This window comes from Cherax quadricarinatus, chromosome 43 (genome assembly GCF_038502225.1).
Source record: "Cherax quadricarinatus isolate ZL_2023a chromosome 43, ASM3850222v1, whole genome shotgun sequence".
Classification (NCBI taxonomy): Eukaryota; Metazoa; Arthropoda; class Malacostraca; order Decapoda; family Parastacidae; genus Cherax; species Cherax quadricarinatus.
The window spans coordinates 1691863-1713467 of NC_091334.1; the positions used below are offsets into that span (position 1 = coordinate 1691863).

At 46.7% G+C, this 21605-nt stretch overlaps 1 protein-coding gene across 3 annotated transcripts in view; it reads right to left on the bottom strand.

Moving 5' to 3' along the window:
- The window catches only part of Tsp (Thrombospondin), a 346683-nt gene that overhangs the window by 78807 nt on the left and 246271 nt on the right, over positions 1 to 21605 (bottom strand). For all 3 annotated transcript variants that reach the window (XM_070093496.1, XM_070093495.1, XM_070093493.1), the window contains exon 4: positions 16331 to 16469. In XM_070093496.1, coding sequence (XP_069949597.1) covers positions 16331 to 16469 — 139 coding nt within the window. The remainder of the gene's footprint in view (positions 1 to 16330; positions 16470 to 21605) is intronic.

Consider the following 21605-nt stretch of genomic DNA (forward strand, 5'->3'; position numbering starts at 1 on the left):
CTCCTTTTTCCTGGGTCCTTTGCCTTCTATACTTCCATTCTCTAGCATACTTGGTTTTGGCCTATCTACACCTTTGGGTGAACCAAGGGCTTATCCTGGCTTTCTCGTTACTTCTGTTACCCTTGGGTACAAACCTTTCCTCAGCTTCCTTGCATATTGTTGTCACATATTCCATCATCTCGTTTACTGACTTCCCTGCCAGTGCTCTGTCCCACTGAATTCCGTGCAGGAAATTCTTCATGCCTGTATAATCCCTTCTCTTGTAGTTTGGCTTCATTCGTCCTGCCCTTCCTGCTTCCCTCTCCACTTGTAGCTCTACTATGTATTCGAAACTCAGAACCACGTGGTTAATGGCCCCGAGGGGTCCTTCATATGTGATGTCCTCAATATCTGCACTACTCAAGGTGACTACTAGATCCAGTCTTGCTGGTGCATCCTCTCCTCTCTCTTTCTGGTAGTGTCCCTTACGTGTGTGTGTGTGTGTGTGTGTGTGTGTGTGTGTGTGTGTGTGTGTGTGTGTGTGTGTGTGTGTGTGTGTGTGCGCGCGTGTCTGTTTATCTCTTGTCTGTGTGTGAGAGAAAATCGTGAATACATGCGATATAAATGTGTAATTAACCACAGAAGGGATGGGGATGAGATACTAAGAGCTGGAGGCCTTTTAGCTGTAATTCAATGAAACGGCTAGCAAATCAATGTTAAATAAATGCTACATGTCTTAAAAATAAGTGTCACGTCTTAAAAATGAGTGTCATATGTCTTTAATATGAGTGTCACACGTCTTAAAAATGAGTGTCATAAGTCTTTAACACGAGTGTCACATGTCTTACAAATGAGTATCACATATCTTAAAAAAGCAATACCCGAGTGAGGGTCCTCAGTTATGTAAATTTAACTTTGTAAAAAACACGTTGTTTTGACAACCTAGTCAGTGGCGTGAAGAGGACGTGAGACACAGGCGCCATTGCATGTGATAGTGCAGGTGTTGCGTGCGGATATGACGAAGCTGACTTGATGGGTCAGTGGTAAACACTTACATCCTCTGCTTAAGTGATATCTGTCCATTGCATCCTCAAGTAGACACTCTCAACAATCTGGACATCAACCATTATATGTTTCAAAAGTGTTTCACTCTTGACCATCAAGTTTAATGTGTTCTTGACCAACAGATCTGGTGTGTTCTTGACCAACAGATCTGGTGTGTTCTTGACCAACAGATCTGGTGCGTTCTTGACCAACAGGTCTGGTGTGTTTTTGACCACCAGGTCTAGTGTGTTCTTGACCACCAGGTCTAGTGTGTTCTTGACCACCAGGTCTAGTGTGTTCTTGACCAACAGGTCTGGTGTGTTCTTGACCAACAGATCTGGTGTGTTCTTGACCAACAGATCTGGTGTGTTCTTGACCAAGAGGTCTGGTGTGTTTTTGACCACCAGGTCTAGTGTGTTCTTGACCACCAGGTCTAGTGTGTTCTTGACCACCAGGTCTAGTGTGTTCTTGACCAACAGGTCTGGTGTGTTCTTGACCAACAGATCTGGTGTGTTCTTGACCAACAGATCTGGTGTGTTCTTGACCAACAGGTCTGGTGTGTTTTTGATCACCAGGTCTAGTGTGTTCTTGACCACCAGGTCTAGTGTGTTCTTGACCACCAGGTCTACTGTGTTCTTGACCAACAGGTCTGGTGTGTTTTTGACCACCAGGTCTGGTGTGTTCTTGACCACCAGGTCTGGTGTGTTCTCGACCAACAGGTCTGGTGTGTTTTTGACCACCAGGTCTAGTGCGTTCTTGACCACCAGGTCTAGTGTGTTCTTGACCACCAGGTCTAGTGTGTTCTTGACCAACAGGTCTGGTGTGTTTTTGACCACCAGGTCTGGTGTGTTCTTGACCACCAGGTCTGGTGTGTTCTCGACCAACAGGTCTGGTGTGTTTTTGACCACCAGGTCTGGTGTGTTCTTGACCACCAGGTCTGGTGTGTTCTCGACCAATAGGTCTGGTGTGTTTTTGACCACCAGGTCTAGTGTGTTCTTGACCACCAGGTCTAGTGTGTTCCTGACCAACAGGTCTGGTGTGTTCTTGACCACCAGGTCTAGTGTGTTCTTGACCACCAGGTCTAGTGTGTTCTTGACCACCAGGTCTAGTGTGTTCTTGACCACCAGGTCTAGTATGTTCTTGACCACCAGGTCTAGTGTGTTCTTGACCATCAGGTCTAGTGTGTTCTTGACCACCAGGTCTAGTGTGTTCTTGACCACCAGGTCTAGTATGTTCTTGACCATCAGGTCTAGTGTGTTCTTGACCACCAGGTCTAGTGTGTTCTTCACCATCAGGTATAGTGTGTTCTTGACCACCAGGTCTAGTGTGTTCTGGGCCACCAGGTCTAGTGTGTTCTGGACCACCAGGTCAAGTGTGTTCTTGACCACCAGGTGTAGTGTGTTCTTGACCACCAGGTGTAGTGTGTTCTTGACCACCAGGTCTAGTGTGCTCTTGACCACCAGGTCTAGTGTGTTCTTGACCACCAGGTGTAGTATGTTCTTGACCACCAGGTCTAGTGTGTTCTTGACCACCAGGTCTAGTGTGTTCTTGACCACCAGATGTAGTGTGTTCTTGACCACCAGGTCTAGTGTGTTCTTGACCACCAGGTGTAGTGTGTTCTTGACCACCAGGTCTAGTGTGTTCTTGACCACCAGGTCTAGTGTGTTCTTGACCACCAGGTGTAGTGTGTTCTTGACCACCAGGTCTAGTGTGTTCTTGACCACCAGGTCTAGTGTGTTCTTGACCACCAGGTCTAGTGTGCTCTTGACCACCAGGTCTAGTGTGTTCTTAACCACCAGGTCTAGTATGTTCTTGACCACCAGGTCTAGTGTGTTCTTGACCACCAGGTCTAGTGTGTTCTTGACCATCAGGTCTAGTATGTTCTTGACCACCAGGTGTAGTGTGTTCTTGACCACCAGGTGTAGTGTGTTCTGGACCACCAGGTCTAGTGTGTTCTTGACCACCAGGTCCAGTGTGTTCTTGACCACCAGGTCTAGTGTGCTCCTGACCACCAGGTCTAGTGTGTTCTTGACCACCAGGTCTAGTGTGTTCTTGACCACCAGGTCTAGTGTGTTCTTGACCACCAGGTCTAGTGTGTTCTTGACCACCAGGTCTAGTGTGTTCTTGACCACCAGGTCTAGTGTGTTCTTGACCACCTGGTCTAGTGTGTTCTTGACCACCAGGTCTAGTGTGTTCTTGACCACCAGGTCTAGTGTGTTCTTGACCACCAGGTCTAGTGTGTTCTTGACCACCAGGTCTAGTGTGTTCTTGACCACCAGGTCTAGTGTGTTCTTGACCACCAGGTCTAGTGTGTTCTTGACCACCAGGTCTAGTGTGTTCTTGACCACCAGGTGTAGTGTGTTCTTGACCACCAGGTCTAGTGTGTTCTTGACCATCAGGTGTAGTGTGTTCTTGACCACCAGGTCTAGTGTGTTCTTGACCACCAGGTCTAGTGTGTTCTTGACCACCAGGTCTAGTGTGTTCTTGACCATCAGGTGTAGTGTGTCCTTGACCGCCAGGTTTAGTGTGTTCTTGACCACCAGGTCTAATGTGTTCTTGACCATCAGGTGTAGTGTGTTCTTGACCATCAGATCTAGTGTGTTCTTGACCACCAGGTCCTGTGTGTTCTTGACCAACAGGTCCTGTGTGTTCTTGACCACCAGGTCTAGTGTTTTCTTGACCACCAGGTCCAGTGTGTTCTTGACCACCAGGTCCAGTGTGTTCTTGACCACCAGGTCCTGTGTGTTCTTGACCACCAGGTCCTGTGTGTTCTTGACCACCAGGTCCTGTGTGTTCTTGACCACCAGGTCTAGTGTTTTCTTGACCACCAGGTCCAGTGTGTTCTTGACCACCAGGTCTAGTGTTTTCTTGACCACCAGGTCCAGTGTGTTCTTGACCACCAGGTCCTGTGTGTTCTTGACCACCAGGTCCAGTGTGTTCTTGACCACCAGGTCCAGTGTGTTCTTGACCACCAGGTCCAGTGTGTTCTTGACCACCAGGTCCTGTGTGTTCTTGACCACCAGGTCCTGTGTGATCTCAACTGATATCTGGGTTTCCGTATTTGATAACTGACCTCTCTCATGTTGATATTTTTGCTTAAACTAGTGAATATTTAAGGTAAAGTGTTAACTGTGGTCGTGGGTCCACTCCAGGTACACTTCCTGGCTGCCAGAATGTTTGTGTCAGTGTGAGTCCAGGAACAACGAGGAGCACATCTTTACACATTTAAGTGACATCCCAATAAATGATATCTGAAATTTGCGACATTATTGTTTTCTACATTCTTAAACTCACATAGCTCTATGACTCTTTCTGCCTTAATACTTAATTTATAATTATTATTATTATTATTATTATTATTATTATTATTATTATTATTATTATTATTATTATTATTATTATTATTTATTATTTAAAATTAATAAATGGTATAGAAGTTGATGAGTAAGTAATACGCAACATTTAGGTATCTTCATGAGGAAGTGTTTCGCCTGATCATCACGATTCATCAGTCGACTAGAGATGATCGAAATATCGGAAGTAGGAAAAGTGGAGAAATAATTTTGGATTAAACCATACTACGGGCGGAATTGGTATGGTTTGTTTGCAATCGTGTCATTACGATTTCTTGAGTCATGTTGACGGCAGTGAGGGGACTTGAGCTAGAGTTCGTCACGGCCACGCTAGCTGGAGATTCGTCTGTAAAAACTTGCATTTGTGGTCACAGTGGTGCCTGTGCTAACCTTCCTATGGTGTAGAAATATACCTAGTTGGATGAATCTTATTGTGGCTAGCTGGTCTAGTGGCTAACGCGACGGGCTGGAGTTTTGAGACTCTATGACCGCGGGTTCAAACCCCGCCCGTGGTATGGTTTGTTTGCAATCGTGTCATTACGATTTCGTGAGTCATTCTGAAGTGATTAATTTACCCCAAAATTACGTCGTCACTTCTGTCTCCAGTATTGCCATCACTTCTGCATTCGACTGGTAAAGCCTTCTAGGCAGTCGAGAAGTTTAGTCAATGAAGATACTCAAGTGTTGCAAATGCGTCTTATCCGTCATTGCTGCAACTTGCAAACTGTTGCGCATTCAGAATTGAGCTTAACATAATTTTACAACAGAAACATCTATTAACTATATAAATGTGGTCTAACTAAAGTGCGCAACATTCTACAAATATATCGAATTTACTGTAATTAGTTTATGGTAATTTAAAAGATAACGGTACAGTAATACTGAAACAGCCAGGGATGAAGTTGATGTTACTAATGATGTGTCAATTTTGTGCTCTGAAATATACTGCTTTTATTACGCTTCTAACTGGACAAAATCTTAAATAAAAGTGGCTGAGGCTTGCTTATTTTGGTTTTATAACGTTTATATTTAATTAATAAACAATTCACAGAACGCTGAAGAATCACTACATATCTACATCAAATTAACGTTGGCAATATGGTTGACGGGAGAGGCTAGGCTACTGAGCCACAATATTCCAGTAATTGTCCGTTTCTCTACGAAATTATAATAGTTTAGTAAACTGCATAGTTTGCTTAGGATTACTGCAAAATATGACATAACCATAAGATTCCGTAACAGTTACTAGTAGCAGGTTACCTGCAGTTTAGAATCAGCGCGCTGATGACCACAAGATTCTTTGTCGTAGTCCTTAGCCAGACAAGATATGTGAACGTCACCCTACACCTGCTGTCCTTAGCCAGACAAGATATGTGAACGTCACTCTACACCTGCTGTCCTTAGCCAGACAAGATATATGAATGTCACCCTACACCTGCTGTCCTTAGCCAGACAAGATATATGAACGTCACCCTACACCTGCTGTCCTTAGCCAGACAAGATATATGAATGTCACCCTACACCTGCTGTCCTTAGCCAGACAAGATATATGAACGTCACCCTACACCTGCTGTCCTTAGCCAGACAAGATATATGAATGTCACCCTACACCTGCTGTCTTTAGCCAGACAAGATATATGAACGTCACCATACACCTGCTGTCTTTAGCCAGACAAGATATATGAACGTCACCCTACACCTGCTGTCCTTAGCCAGACAAGATATATGAACGTCACCCTACACCTGCTGTCCTTAGCCAGACAAGATATATGAACGTCACCCTACACCTGCTGTTCTTAGCCAGACAAGATATATGAACGTCACCCTACACCTGCTGTCCTTAGCCAGACAAGATATATGAACGTCACCCTACACCTGCTGTACTTAGCCAGACAAGATATATGAACGTCACCCTACACCTGCTGTCCTTAGCCAGACAAGATATATGAACGTCACCCTACACCTGCTGTTCTTAGCCAGACAAGATATATGAACGTCACCCTACACCTGCTGTCCTTAGCCAGACAAGATATATGAACGTCTCCATACACCTGCTGTCCTTAGCCAGACAAGATATATGAACGTCACCATACACCTGCTGTCCTTAGCCAGACAAGATATATGAACGTCACCCTACACCTGCTGTCTTTAGCCAGACAAGATATATGAACGTCTCCATACACCTGCTGTCCTTAGCCAGACAAGATATATGAACGTCACCCTACACCTGCTGTCCTTACCCAGACAAGATATATGAACGTCTCCATACACCTGCTGTCCTTAGCCAGACAAGATATATGAACGCCACCCTACACCTGCTGTCCTTACCCAGACAAGATACATGAAGGCCACCCTACACCTGCTGTCCTTACCCAGACAAGATACATGAAGGCCACCCTACACCTGCTGTCCTTACCCAGACAAGATACATGAAGGCCACCCTACACCTGCTGTCCTTACCCAGACAAGATACATGAACGTCACCATACACCTGCTGTCCTTAGCCAGACAAGATACATGAACGTCACCCTACACCTGCTGTCCTTAGCCAGACAAGATACATGAACGTCACCCTACACCTGCTGTCCTTAGCCAGACAAGATACATGAACGTCACCCTACACCTGCTGTCCTTAGCCAGACAAGATACATGAACGTCACCCTACACCTGCTGTCCTTAGCCAGACAAGATACATGAACGTCACCCTACACCTGCTGTCCTTAGCCAGACAAGATACATGAACGTCACCCTACACCTGCTGTCCTTAGCCAGACAAGATACATGAACGTCACCATACACCTGCTGTCCTTAGCCAGACAAGATACATGAACGTCACCCTACACCTGCTGTCCTTAGCCAGACAAGATACATGAACGTCACCCTACACCTGCTGTCCTTAGCCAGACAAGATACATGAACGTCACCCTACACCTGCTGTCCTTAGCCAGAAAAGATATATGAACGCCACCCTACACCTGCTGTCCTTAGCCAGACAAGATATATGAACGTCACCCTACACCTGCTGACACTCCTCATCTAGCAGTAAATATCTTGCTGTCGTGGATGGCCTCCTAAGAGTTAGTAATAAACTTTAGCGAGGCTGGACTTAGAAATAACCTCAGATAAAAACTCTTATTCAGTAAATTAAGCTACTTACTATGAAATAAGCTTATTGCAGTACAATAACTGCTGCAACAAGCCATGTCTAGTTATCCTTATTTTCACGCATAGTTTTTTAAGCGATTTCTAGCGTCATTTTTTTGGACGTTACGTACAATTAAAAAGAAATACGTATTTCGATTACATAAACATGAGGAGATATTTAGGCACAAATAAGGAAATTAAGAAAATGGCGATGACACGTCTGGCAACGCGGTGGTTTAGCAATCCTATGCAATGTTGAAAAAATCAAATATCACTACATTAGGGTGTTTATTGCAGTCATGGGGAAGCGCTAAACTTTTATGGGGTCATAGCTCCTAGGAGCATGTCTCCAATTCCTTGCATGAAGTGCCCTTGGTGGTGTGAGGATCACTGGTGGTGTGAGGATCACTGGTGGTGTGAGGATCACTGGTGGTGTGAGGATCACTGGTGGTGTGAGGATCACTGATGGTGTGAGGAACAAAGGTAGTGTGAGGATTACAGGTGGTGTGAGGATCACTGGTGGTGTGAGGAACACTGGTAGTGTGAGGATCACTGGTGGAGTGAGGACCACTGGTGGTGTGAGGATCACTGAAGGTGTGAGGATCACTGGTGGTGTGAGGATCACTGATGGTGTGAGGAACACTGGAAGTGTGAGGATCACTGGTGTGAGGATCACTGGTGGTGTGAGGATCGCTGGTGGTGTGAGGATCACAGGTCGTGTGAGGATCACTGGTGGTGTGAGGATCACTGGTGGTGTGAGAATCACTGATGGTGTGAGGAACACTGGTAGTGTGAGAATCACTGGTGGTGTGAGGATCACTGGTAGTGTAAGGATAACTGGTGGTGTGAGGATCACTGATGGTGTGAGGAACACTGGTAGTGTGACGATCACTGGTGGTGTGAGGATCAATGGTGGTGTGAGGATCAACTTTGGTTTGAGGATCACTGGTGGTGTGAAGATCACTGGTGGTGTGAGGATCACTGGTGGTGTGAAGATCACTGGTGGTGTGGGATCACTGGTAGAGTGAGGATCACTTGTGGTGTGAGGATCACTGGTGGTGTGAGGATCACTGGTGATGTGAAGATCACTGGTGGTGTGAGGAACACTGGTAGTGTGAGGATCACTGGTAGTGTGAGGAACACTGGTAGTATGAGGATCAATGGTAGTGTGAGGATCACTGGTGGTGTGAGGATCACTGTTGGTGTGAGGATCACTGGTAGTGTGAGGATCATTGGTGGTGTGAGGATCACTGGTGGTGTGAGGATCACCGGTGATGTGAAGATCACTGGTGTTTTGAGGAACACTGGTAGCGTGAGGATCACTGGTAGTGTGAGGATCACTGGTAGTGTGAGGATCACTGGTAGTTTGAGGATCACTGGTAGTGTGAGGATCATTGGTAGTGTGAGGATCACTGGTGTTGTGAAGATCACTGGTGGTGTGAGGATCACTGGTAGTGTGAGGATCACTGGTAGTGTGAGGAACACTGGTATTATGAGGATCACTGGTAGTGTGAGGATCACTGGTGCTGTGAGGATCACTGGTAGTGTGAGGATCTCTGGTAGTGTAAGGATCACTGGTAGTGTGAGGATCACTGGTAGAGTGAGGATCACTGGTGGTGTGAGGATCACTGGTAGTGTGAGGATCACTGGAAGTGTGAGGATCACTGGTAGTGTGAGGATCACTGTAGTGTGAGGAACATTGGTAGTGAGGATCACTGGAAGTGCGAGGATCACTGGTGGTGTGAGGATCACTGGTGTGAGGATCACTGGTAGTGTGAGGATCACTGGTAGTGTGAGGATCACTGGTAGTGTGAGGAACACTAGTAGTGTGAGGATCACTGGTGGTGTGAGGATCACTCGTGGAGTGAGGATCACTGGTATTGTGAGGATAACTGGTAGTGTGAGGATCACTGGTAGTGTGAGGATCACTGGAGGTGTGAGGATCACTGCCGGTGTGAGGCTCACTGGTAATTTGAGGCTCACTGGTGGTGTGAGGCTCACTGGTAGTGTGAGGATCACTGGTAGTGTGAGGATCACTGGTAGTGTGAGGAACACTGGTAGTGTGAGTATCACTGGTAGTGTGAGGAACACTGGTAGTGTGAGGAACACTTGTTCTGTGAGGAACACTGGTAGTGTGAGGATCACTGGTAGTGTGAGGATCACTGGTAGTGTGAGGAATACTGGTAGTTTGAGGATCACTTGTAGTGTGAGGATCTCTGGTAGTGTGAGGATCACTGGTAGTGTGAGGAACATTGGTAGTGTGAGGATCACTCGTAGTGTGAGGATCACTGTTAGTGTGAGGATCACTGGTAGCGTGAGGAACACTGGTAGTGTGAGGAGCACTGGTAGCGTGAGGAACACTGGTAGCGTGAGGAACACTGGTAGTGTGAGGAGCACTGGTAGTGTGAGGATCACTGGTAGTGTGAGGAACACTGGTAGTGTGAGGATCACTGGTAGTGTGAGGATCGCTGGTAGTGTGAGGATCACTGGTAGTGTGAGGAACACTGGTAGTGTGAGGAACACTGGTAGTGTGAGGATCACTGGTAGTGTGAGGAACACTGGTAGTGTGAGGATCACTGGTATTGTGAGGATCACTGGTGGTGTGAGGGTCACTGGTAGTGTGAGGAACACTGGTAGTGTGAGGATCACTGGTAGTGTGAGGATCACTGGTGGTGTGAGGATCACTGATAGTGTGAGGAACACTGGTAGTGTGAGGATCACTGATAGTGTGAGGATCACTGGTGGTGTGAGGATCACTGGTAGTGTGAGGAACATTGGTAGTGTAAGGATCACTGGTAGTGTGAGGAACACTGGTAGTGTGAGGATCACTGGTAGTGTGAGGATCACTGGTGGTGTGAGGATCACTGGTAGTGTGAGGAACACTGGAAGTGTGATCACTGGTAGTGTGAGGATCATTGGTAGTGTGAGGAACACTGGTAGTGTGAGGATCACTGGTAGTGTGAGGATCACTGGTGGTGTGAGGATCATTGGTAGTGTGAGGAACACTGGTAGTGTGAGGAACACTGGTAGTGTGAGGATCACTGGTAGTGTGAGGAACACTGGTAGTGTGAGGATCACTGGTAGTGTGAGGATCACTGGTGGTGTGAGGATCACTGGTAGTGTGAGGAACACTGGTAGTGTGAGGATCACTGGTAGTGTGAGGATCACTGGTAGTGTGAGGATCACTAGTAGTGTGAGGATCACTGGTAGTGTGAGGATCACTGGTAGTGTGAGGAACACTGGTAATGTGAGGATCACTGGTGGTGTGAGGATCACTGGTAGTGTGAGGAACACTGGTAGTGTGAGGATCACTGATAGTGTGAGGATCACTGTTAGTGGGAGGATCACTGGTAGTGTGAGGATCACTGGTGGTGTGAGGATCACTGGTAGTGTGAGGAACACTGGTAGTGTGAGGATCACTGGTGGTGTGAGGATCACTGGTAGTGTGAGGAACACTTCTAGTGTGAGGATCACTGGTAGTGTGACGATCACTGGTAGTGTGAGGATCACTGGTGGTGTGAGGATCACTGGTAGTGTGAGGAACACTGGTAGTGTGAGGATCACTGGTGGTGTTAGGATCACTGGTAGTGTGAGGAACACTGGTAGTGTGAGGATCACTGGTAGTGTGAGGATCACTGGTAGTGTGAGGATCACTGGTAGTGTGAGGATCACTGGTAGTGTGAGGATCAGTGTTCGTCACCCAGATAATTAAGATGCCACATACATGTGAGTGGCTGATCCATCACTTACAGAACTCAGCTTCCAGTACTTGCTATTTATTCATCCAGTTAACGTTAATATGTTTATATTAGATGATAATTATTTAGTTAATTATTTATATATCAATAATTAAATTAGTTTGTTTAACAATAAATGTTTTAACAAAAATAAAATCATAATTATTATCACTGACTTGAAATTATAATTATTCTGTTTAAAAAAGGATACCTTTGAATATATATATATATATATATATATATATATATATATATATATATATATATATATATATATATATATATATATATATATATATATATATATACATACACACACAAAACATTTTCAGGTCAGTGTTAAATAATTCTTAATTTGTTTATTCATAAGCATAATTTATTGATCATTTATCTCAACTGGTGTATAAATCACTCACGTCTTAAGGATTATAAAATATTAATTGATTGATTTAAAGGTGCTAATGATTAAATTAAGCAGAGGGGAGTAATTGCGTATTTAATTGCGTATACCAGTGAGGAGTTAAATACAGGCTTAACACACTTTGAGGGTGGCAGGGAGGGTGGCAGGGAGGGTGACAGGGAGGGATGCAATGAGGGTTTCGGGGAGGGAGGCGGGGAGGGTGGCAGGGAGGGAGGCAGGGTGGCAGGAAGGGTGGCATGGAGGGTGGCATGGAGTGTGGCAGGGAGAGAGGCAGGTAGGGAGGCAGGGAGGGTGGCAGGGTGTGAGGCAGGGAGGGAAGTAGGTAGGGTGGCAGGGAAAGAGGCGGGGAAGGAGGCAGGGAGAGAGGCAGGGAGGGTGGCAGGGAGGGAGGCAGGGAGAGAGGCAAGGAGACAGAGGAAGGGAAAGACAGGGAAGGAGGGAGAGATAGGAAGGAGACAGGGAGACGGAGGAAGGGAGAGAAAGGAAGGAGGCAGGGAGACAGAAAGAGGCAGGGAGACAGAGGAAGGGAGAGACATGGAAGGAGGCAGGGAGACAGAGGAAGGGAGAGACAGGGAAGGAGGCAGGGAGACAGGGAAGGAGGCAGGGAGACAGAGGAAGGGAGAGACAGGGAAGGAGGCAGGGAGACAGGGAAGGAGGCAGGGAGACAGAGGAAGGGAGAGACAGGGAAGGAGGCAGGGAGACAGAGGAAGGGAGAGACAGGGAAGAAGGCAGGGAGACAGGGAAGGAGGCAGGGAGACAGAGGAAGGGAGAGACAGGGAAGGAGGCAGGGAGACAGGAAAGGAGGCAGGGAGACAGGGAAGGAGGCAGGGAGACAGAGGAAGGGAGAGACAGGGAAGGAGACAGGGAAGGAGGCAGGGAGACAGAGGAAGGGAGAGACAGGGAAGGAGACAGGGAGACAGAGGAAGGGAGAGACAGGGAAGAAGGCAGGGAGACAGAGGAAGGGAGAGACAGGGAAGGAGGCAGGGAGACAGGGAAGGAGGCAGGGAGACAGAGGAAGGGAGAGACAGGGAAGGAGGCAGGGAGACAGAGGAAGGGAGAGACAGGGAAGAAGGCAGGGAGACAGGGAAGGAGGCAGGGAGACAGAGGAAGGGAGAGACAGGGAAGGAGGCAGGGAGACAGGAAAGGAGGCAGGGAGACAGGGAAGGAGGCAGGGAGACAGAGGAAGGGAGAGACAGGGAAGGAGACAGGGAAGGAGGCAGGGAGACAGAGGAAGGGAGAGACAGGGAAGGAGACAGGGAAGGAGGCAAGGAGACAGAGGAAGGAAGAGACAGGGAAGGAGACAGGGAGACAGGGAAGGAGGCAGGGAGACAGAGGAAAGGAGAGACAGGGAAGGAGACAGGGAAGGAGGCAGGGAGACAGGGAAGGAGGCAGGGAGACAGAGGGAGAGACAGGGAAGGAGGCAGGGAGACAGAGGAAGGGAGAGACAGGGAAGGAGGCAGGGAGACAGGGAAGGAGGTAGGGAGACAGGGAAGGAGGTAGGGAGACAGAGGAAGGGAGAGACAGGGAAGGAGGCAGTGAGACAGTGGAAGGGAAAGACAGGGAAGGAGGCAGGGAGACAGGGAAGGAGGTAGGGAGACAGGGAAGGAGGCAGGGAGACTGAGGAAGAGAGAGACAGGGAAGGAGGCAGGGAGACAGAGGAAGGGAGAGACAGGGAAGGAGGCAGGGAGACAGAGGAAGGGAGAGACAGGGAAGGAGGCAGGGAGACAGGGAAGGAGGTAGGGAGACAGAGGAAGGGAGAGACAGGGAAGGAGGCAGTGAGACAGTGGAAGGGAAAGACAGGGAAGGAGGCAGGGAGACTGAGGAAGAGAGAGACAGGGAAGGAGGCAGGGAGACATGGAAGGAGGCAAGGAGACAGAGGAAGGGAGAGACAGGGAAGGAGGCAGGGAGACATGGAAGGAGGCAAGGAGACAGAGGAAGGGAGAGACAGGGAAGGAGGCAGGGAGACAGGGAAGGAGGCAGGGAGACAGAGGAAGGGAGAGACAGGGAAGGAGGCAGGGAGACAGAGGAAGGGAGAGACAGGGAAGGAGGCAGGGAGACAGGGAAGGAGGCAGGCAGCCAGAGGAAGGGAGAGACAGGGAAGGAGGCAGGGAGATAGGGAAGGAGGCAGGGAGACAGAGGAAGGGAGAGACAGGGAAGGAGGCAGGGAGACAGGGAAGGAGGCAGGGAGCCAGAGGAAGGGAGAGACAGGGAAGGAGGCAGGGAGATAGGGAAGGAGGCAGGGAGCCAGAGGAAGGGAGAGACAGGGAAGGAGGCAGGGAGATAGGGAAGGAGGCAGGGAGACAGAGTAAGGGAGAGACAGGGAAGGAGACAGGGAGACGGAAGGACAGAGAGGGAGGAACAAAGACGCGTCTTCTCTGTGTTAATAACGATTCATTATCAATGTGGTATTTAATTATTATTCTCACTGAGGGTCCCTGAGCTTAGTGTACTGTCAGGAAAGGTCCATATAACTATTGGTATCTGCAAGTGCCATTTCCGGATTTAATTTTCTTGCAATAACTCGAGAAAGTCTCATCTGATCGACTTCAAACTTTCATCATTGGTGTATTCTACTTATTAAAAAGTCTGGATTGTTACTGCAGTATAATGGTGCCAATTTCAATTTTTATTTATATATTTATTTTGTGTGTGTGTGAAACAGCGTGAGTATGCCGCACTTCCTACAAGAGTGATGGACTGAACACATCGATTCCAGGTTGAGGGACTGATTACCTCAAACTTCTACTCTCCTTACCCACTTCTACTTTGTATTGGACTGATGAAGCCACTGTGTGGCGAAACGTTTCTTCAATAAAGATTCCCATATGTTGCATAAGTGTCTCAAGTCTTTAATCTTCAGAGGCTGAATGGTGGCCAATAATGTTAGGTTTTATAGATGCAAATTTGCAAACTCCCAAGTTTAAAACTTGGAATCGTTTAATTCAGAGTAATAACTAGAGAACACCTCTTCTAACTGGCGTCAAACTTACAAGACTAGTAAATATGTTCTACTTAGAACATCTGGCTGGAATGTAATGTGTGATGGCACCAATATACTAATTATATTTTTAAAATTGATTTGTATTTCCCTTTGTAAAATAAGTATACCTGTACACAAACTGGAGAATTCATCTTCCGATCAGCTTCAAACCTTAATGTTGGTGTATCATACTTAAATATTCAGATATTTAACTGCATTAGATATTTATGCTGTACTCCGTACTACTACTACTACTTTTGGGTGCACTGAGGTAGACGGGGCTGGGCTTATGATACTGGGGATATCTCTCTGGGATAGCACTGCGGCCGAAATACTTCTAACAGTTTTTATGGGGTGAATTGGTAAGCCAGCTAAAGGCCTCGACCCAGTGACCAGAAGGTACAGTGAATGGGTCATCATGCGACTAGCTGTCACGTTAGGGAAAATTTTTAAATATTTCTCCCTACGAACATGATACCACTACCAAGAACATGATACCAGTACCAAGGACATGATACCACTACCAAGGACATGATACCACTACCAAGAACATGATACCAGTACCAAGGACATGATACCACTACCAAGGACATGATACCACTACCAAGGACATGATACCACTACTAAGGACATGATACCACTACCAAGGACATGATACCACTACCAAGGACATGATACCACTACCAAGGACATGATACCACTACCAAGGACATAATACCACTACCAAGGACATGATACCACTACCAAGGACATGATACCACTACCAAGGACATGATACCACTACCAAGGACATGATACCACTACCAAGGATATAATACCACTACCAAGGACATGATACCACTAACAAGGACATGATACCACTACCAAGGATATAATACCACTACCAAGGACATGATACCACTAACAAGGACATGATACCACTACCAAGGACATGATACCACTACCAAGGACATAATACCACTACCAAGGACATGATACCACTACCAAGGACATAATACCACTACCAAGGACATGATACCACTATCAAGGACATAATACCACTACCAAGGACATAATACCACTACCAAGGACATGATACCACTACCAAGGACATAATACCACTACCAAGGACATGATACCACTACCAAGGACAGAGACAGAAGGTGAGACAGGAAACGTCAGTATAGTCGCAAATGTTATAAGGTTTCCTAACGTTCAAGGAAAAAAATATTGAATAATTATTGTGGGAATTAGAGGAGAGAGTAATGTTCATATGAACAACAGATGTAGAAAGATGGTATAAACAGTAAACAGGTAGCAGGGATAATGAAAACAAGGGTGTGTGTTCAGGAGCTTAGGAGAGAATGAACAGTAGATCTCTGGCGGTACCAGCAGTAGGTTATAGGTAGGACATGAAGTACGAACAGTATATTATAGGTAGGACAGGACGTACAGACAGTAGATTATAGGTAAGACATGATGTATCGACAGTAGATTATACAGTAAATAAGACCAGACGTGCATACAGTCAATTATAGGTAGGATATGAGGTATGGACAGTAGATTACATAACTGGTAGGAGAAGACGTCAAGACAATGGACTACAGAGGAGATACAGTGTAAGAATAACAGCAACAGAAAGAGGTGTTTAGTGAAAGAGACGAAGGAAGCCAGAGAGGTGATTGGAACATACCTCTACGGTAGGTGTACACCTCGTTGGCCTGGGCCATGAATTCGTTGGTGTCTCCGTCAGCAGGGCAACCAAGTTTCTCCAGCAGCTCCATCACAGAGATGTTCCAGTCTACGCTCGCCTCCACGTTTCGCTCACGGTACTACGGACAAGGAAGCAAATCTTAAAATTTACGATGTTGGGATAGGGCACGACAAATGAATATTATGAAAAATATAAACTCAAAAGAATACTTGCACGTTTTTTCCACAGAAAGGTATACGTCAGGATGTTCCGAGAGTCAACGTCTCTGCGGCCAGTTTCATGACTAGCCCTCGCGGTGGATCAAGGCCTGATCAACCAGGTTGTTAGTGCTGGCCGTATGAAAACCGACGTACAAACCACAACCCGGCTGGTCAAGTACTGACTTTACGTGTCAGTCAAGCTCCCTCTTGAAGACAGCCAGAGGTCTATTGGCAATCCCCCTTATGTATGCTGGGAGGCAACTGAACGGTCTTGGGCCCCTGACACTTATTGTATTGACTCTTAGCGTACTCATGACACCCTTGCTTATCATTGGGGGAGGGGGGGGGATGTAGCATCGCCTGTTGAGTCTTCTGCTATCGTAGGGAATATTTTCTGTGTGCAGATTTGGGGTGGAATAATGGAATGGATTCATAGAAAGTAATGCAAAGACAGGGCGTTGTACCACAAGTATATCTTTATTCTAGTAACTATAAACACATAAGTAAAACACGACAATCTGTGTTAATAACTACAAACACTGAACGGGAGACACCATCATGTATATCAAGAGGTGCAATAAGATCACAGTAAACAGGTATATTATAATATACAAAACATCCATTGTGAAAGAATAGCCAAATTCCAAGCGATTTCGTGACTTCTCACATTATCACATTAGTTCCTTGATAATGTGAGAAGTCACGAAAGCGCTTGGAATTTCGCTATTCTTCCACAGTGGATGTTTTGCATATCAAGAAGTGTGTATTTCTCAAATGTATTTCCACCGAATTTACTTTAATCCCATATTAAACAAATAAAAATATCACTGGTTGTTAATGCGAGTTGCAACCCTGATGACACGAGTATTTCACCCAGACAAACAAACAAGCATCGGGATGCCAACCAGTGTAGGTCTTAAGAGCGGTGAATGTGCCGCTAAGAACAAGTGATGCAAGTTGGACATATCAGTCCAAATATCACAATTTAACTGTTTGTTGACAAGACCTGGTGAGAACATTTTAGGTTACAGCTGAACAATTATTATGAACGTCTTGTTGGGATGACTGCGCCATGTTGCATCATCGGTAAATGTAACACTTCTGCATGACACAGATGGAAATATTCACGGAAAATGCATAGAGGAAGCACTAAACTCTTAAGGGCCATACACCCTGTTACCTAGTTAATGCTAAAGTCAACTTAGGAAACACTGAAGCAGAGTCGCCCGTCCAGCTTCACTAGCTCTGTGATCATCCAGCTTCACTAGCTCTGTGATCATCCAGCTTCACTAGCTCTGTGATCATCCAGCTTCACTAGCTCTGTGATCATCCAGCTTCACTAGCTCTGTGATCATCCAGCTTCACTAGCTCTGTGATCATCCAGCTTCACTAGCTCTGTGATCATCCAGCTTCACTAGCTCTGTGATCATCCAGCTTCACTAGCTCTGTGATCATCCAGCTTCACTAGCTCTGTGATCATCCAGCTTCACTAGCTCTGTGATCATCCAGCTTCACTAGCTCTGTGATCATCCAGCTTCACTAGCTCTGTGATCATCCAGCTTCACTAGCTCTGTGATCATCCAGCTTCACTAGCTCTGTGATCATCCAGCTTCACTAGCTCTGTGATCATCCAGCTTCACTAGCTCTGTGATCATCCACCTTCACTAGCTCTGTGATCATCCAACTTCACTAGCTCTGTGATCATCCAGCTTCACTAGCTCTGTGATCATCCAGCTTCACTAGCTCTGTGATCATCCAGCTTCACTAGCTCTGTGATCATCCAGCTTCACTAGCTCTGTGATCATCCAGCTTCACTAGCTCTGTGATCATCCAGCTTCACTAGCTCTGTGATCATCCAGCTTCACTAGCTCTGTGATCATCCAGCTTCACTAGCTCTGTGATCATCCAGCTTCACTAGCTCTGTGATCATCCAGCTTCACTAGCTCTGTGATCATCCAGCTTCACTAGCTCTGTGATCATCCAGCTTCACTTGCTCTGTGATCATCCAGCTTCACTAGCTCTGTGATCATCCAGCTTCACTAGCTCTGTGATCATCCAGCTTCACTAGCTCTGTGATCATCCAGCTTCACTTGCTCTGTGATCATCCAGCTTCACTAGCTCTGTGATCATCCAGCTTCACTAGCTCTGTGATCATCCAGCTTCACTAGCTCTGTGATCATCCAGCTTCACTAGCTCTGTGATCATCCAGCTTCACTAGCTCTGTGATCATCCAGCTTCACTAGCTCTGTGAGCATCCAGCTTCACTAGCTCTGTGATCATCCAGCTTCACTAGCTCTGTGATCATCCAGCGTCACTAGCTCTGTGATCATCCATCTTCACTAGCTCTGTGATCATCCATCTTCACTAGCTCTGTGATCATCCAGCTCCACTAGCTCTGTGATCATCCAGCTCCACTAGCTCTGTGATCATCCAGCTTCACTAGCTCTGCAATCATCCAGCTTCACTAGCTCTGTGATCATCCATCTTCACTAGCTCTGTGATCATCCAGCTCCACTAGCTCTGTGATCATCCAGCTTCACTAGCTCTGTGATCATCCAGCTTCACTGGCTCTGTGATCATCCAGCTTCACTAGCTCTGTGATCATCCAGCTTCACTAGCTCTGTGATCATCCAGCTTCACTAGCTCTGTGATCATCCAGCTTCATTAGCTCTGTGATCATCCAGCTTCATTAGCTCTGTGATCATCCAGCTTCACTAGCTCTGTGATCATCCAGCTCCACTAGCTCTGTGATCATCCAGCTCCACTAGCTCTGTGATCATCCAGCTTCACTTGCTCTGTGATCATCCAGCTTCACTAGCTCTCTGATCATCCAGCTTCACTTGCTCTGTGATCATCCAGCTTCACTAGCTCTGTGATCATCCAGCTTCACTAGCTCTGTGATCATCCAGCTTCACTTGCTCTGTGATCATCCAGCTTCACTAGCTCTGTGATCATCCAGCTCCACTAGCTCTGTGATCATCCAGCTCCACTAGCTCTGTGATCATCCAGCTCCACTAGCTCTGTGATCATCCAGCTCCACTAGCTCTGTGATCATCCAGCTTCACTAGCTCTGTGATCATCCAGCTCCACTAGCTCTGTGATCATCCAGCTTCACTAGCTCTGTAATCATCCAGCTCCACTAGCTCTGTGATCATCCAGCTTCACTAGCTCTGTGATCATCCAGCTTCACTAGCTCTGTGATCATCCAGCTTCACTAGCTCTGTGATCATCCAGCTCCACTAGCTCTGTGATCATCCAGCTTCACTAGCTCTGTAATCATCCAGCTTCACTAGCTCTGTGATCATCCAGCTTCACTAGCTCTGTGATCATCCAGCTCCACTAGCTCTGTGATCATCCAGCTTCACTAGCTCTGTGATCATCCAGCTCCACTAGCTCTGTGATCATCCAGCTTCACTAGCTCTGTGATCATCCAGCTTCACTAGCTCTGTGATCATCCAGCTTCACTAGCTCTGTGATCATCCAGCTCCACTAGCTCTGTGATCATCCAGCTTCACTAGCTCTGTAATCATCCAGCTTCACTAGCTCTGTGATCATCCAGCTTCACTAGCTCTGTGATCATCCAGCTTCACTAGCTCTGTGATCATCCAGCTTCACTAGCTCTGTGATCATCCAGCTTCACTAGCTCTGTAATCATCCAGCTTCACTAGCTCTGTGATCATCCAGCTTCACTTGTTCTGTAATCATCCAGCTTCACTAGCTCTGTGAGCATCCAGCTTCACTAGCTCTGTGATCATCCAGCTTCACTAGCTCTGTGATCATCCAGCGTCACTAGCTCTGTGATCATCCAGCTTCACTAGCTCTGTGATCATCCAGCTTCACTAGCTCTGTGATCATCCAGCTTCACTTGTTCTGTAATCATCCAGCTTCACTAGCTCTGTGAGCATCCAGCTCCACTAGCTCTGTGATCATCCAGCTTCACTAGCTCTGTGATCATCCAGCGTCACTAGCTCTGTGATCATCCAGCTTCACTAGCTCTGTGATCATCCAGCTTCACTAGCTCTGTGATCATCCAGCTTCACTAGCTCTGTGATCATCCAGCGTCACTAGCTCTGTGATCATCCAGCTTCACTAGCTCTGTGATCATCCAGCTTCACTAGCTCTGTGATCATCCAGCTTCACTAGCTCTGTGATCATCCAGCTTCACTAGCTCTGTGATCATCCAGCTTCACTAGCTCTGTGATCATCCAGCGTCACTAGCTCTGTGATCATCCAGCTTCACTAGCTCTGTGATCATCCAGCTTCACTAGCTCTGTGATCATCCATCTTCACTAGCTCTGTGATCATCCAGCTCCACTAGCTCTGTGATCATCCAGCTCCACTAGCTCTGTGATCATCCAGCTTCACTAGCTCTGCAATCATCCAGCTTCACTAGCTCTGTGATCATCCATCTTCACTAGCTCTGTGATCATCCAGCTCCACTAGCTCTGTGATCATCCAGCTTCACTAGCTCTGTGATCATCCAGCTTCACTGGCTCTGTGATCATCCAGCTTCACTAGCTCTGTGATCATCCAGCTTCACTAGCTCTGTGATCATCCAGCTTCACTAGCTCTGTGATCATCCAGCTTCATTAGCTCTGTGATCATCCAGCTTCACTAGCTCTGTGATCATCCAGCTTCACTAGCTCTGTGATCATCCAGCTTCATTAGCTCTGTGATCATCCAGCTTCACTAGCTCTGTGAGCATCCAGCTTCACTAGCTCTGTGATCATCCAGTTTCACTAGCTCTGTGATCATCCAGCGTCACTAGCTCTGTGATCATCCAGCTTCACTAGCTCTGTGATCATCCAGCTTCACTAGCTCTGTGATCATCCAGCTTCACTAGCTCTGTGATCATCCAGCTTCACTAGCTCTGTGATCATCCAGCTTCACTAGCTCTGTGATCATCCAGCTTCACTAGCTCTGTGCTCATCCATCTTCACTAGCTCTGTGATCATCCAGCTCCACTAGCTCTGTGATCATCCAGCTTCACTAGCTCTGTGATCATCCAGCTTCACTGGCTCTGTGATCATCCAGCTTCACTAGCTCTGTGATCA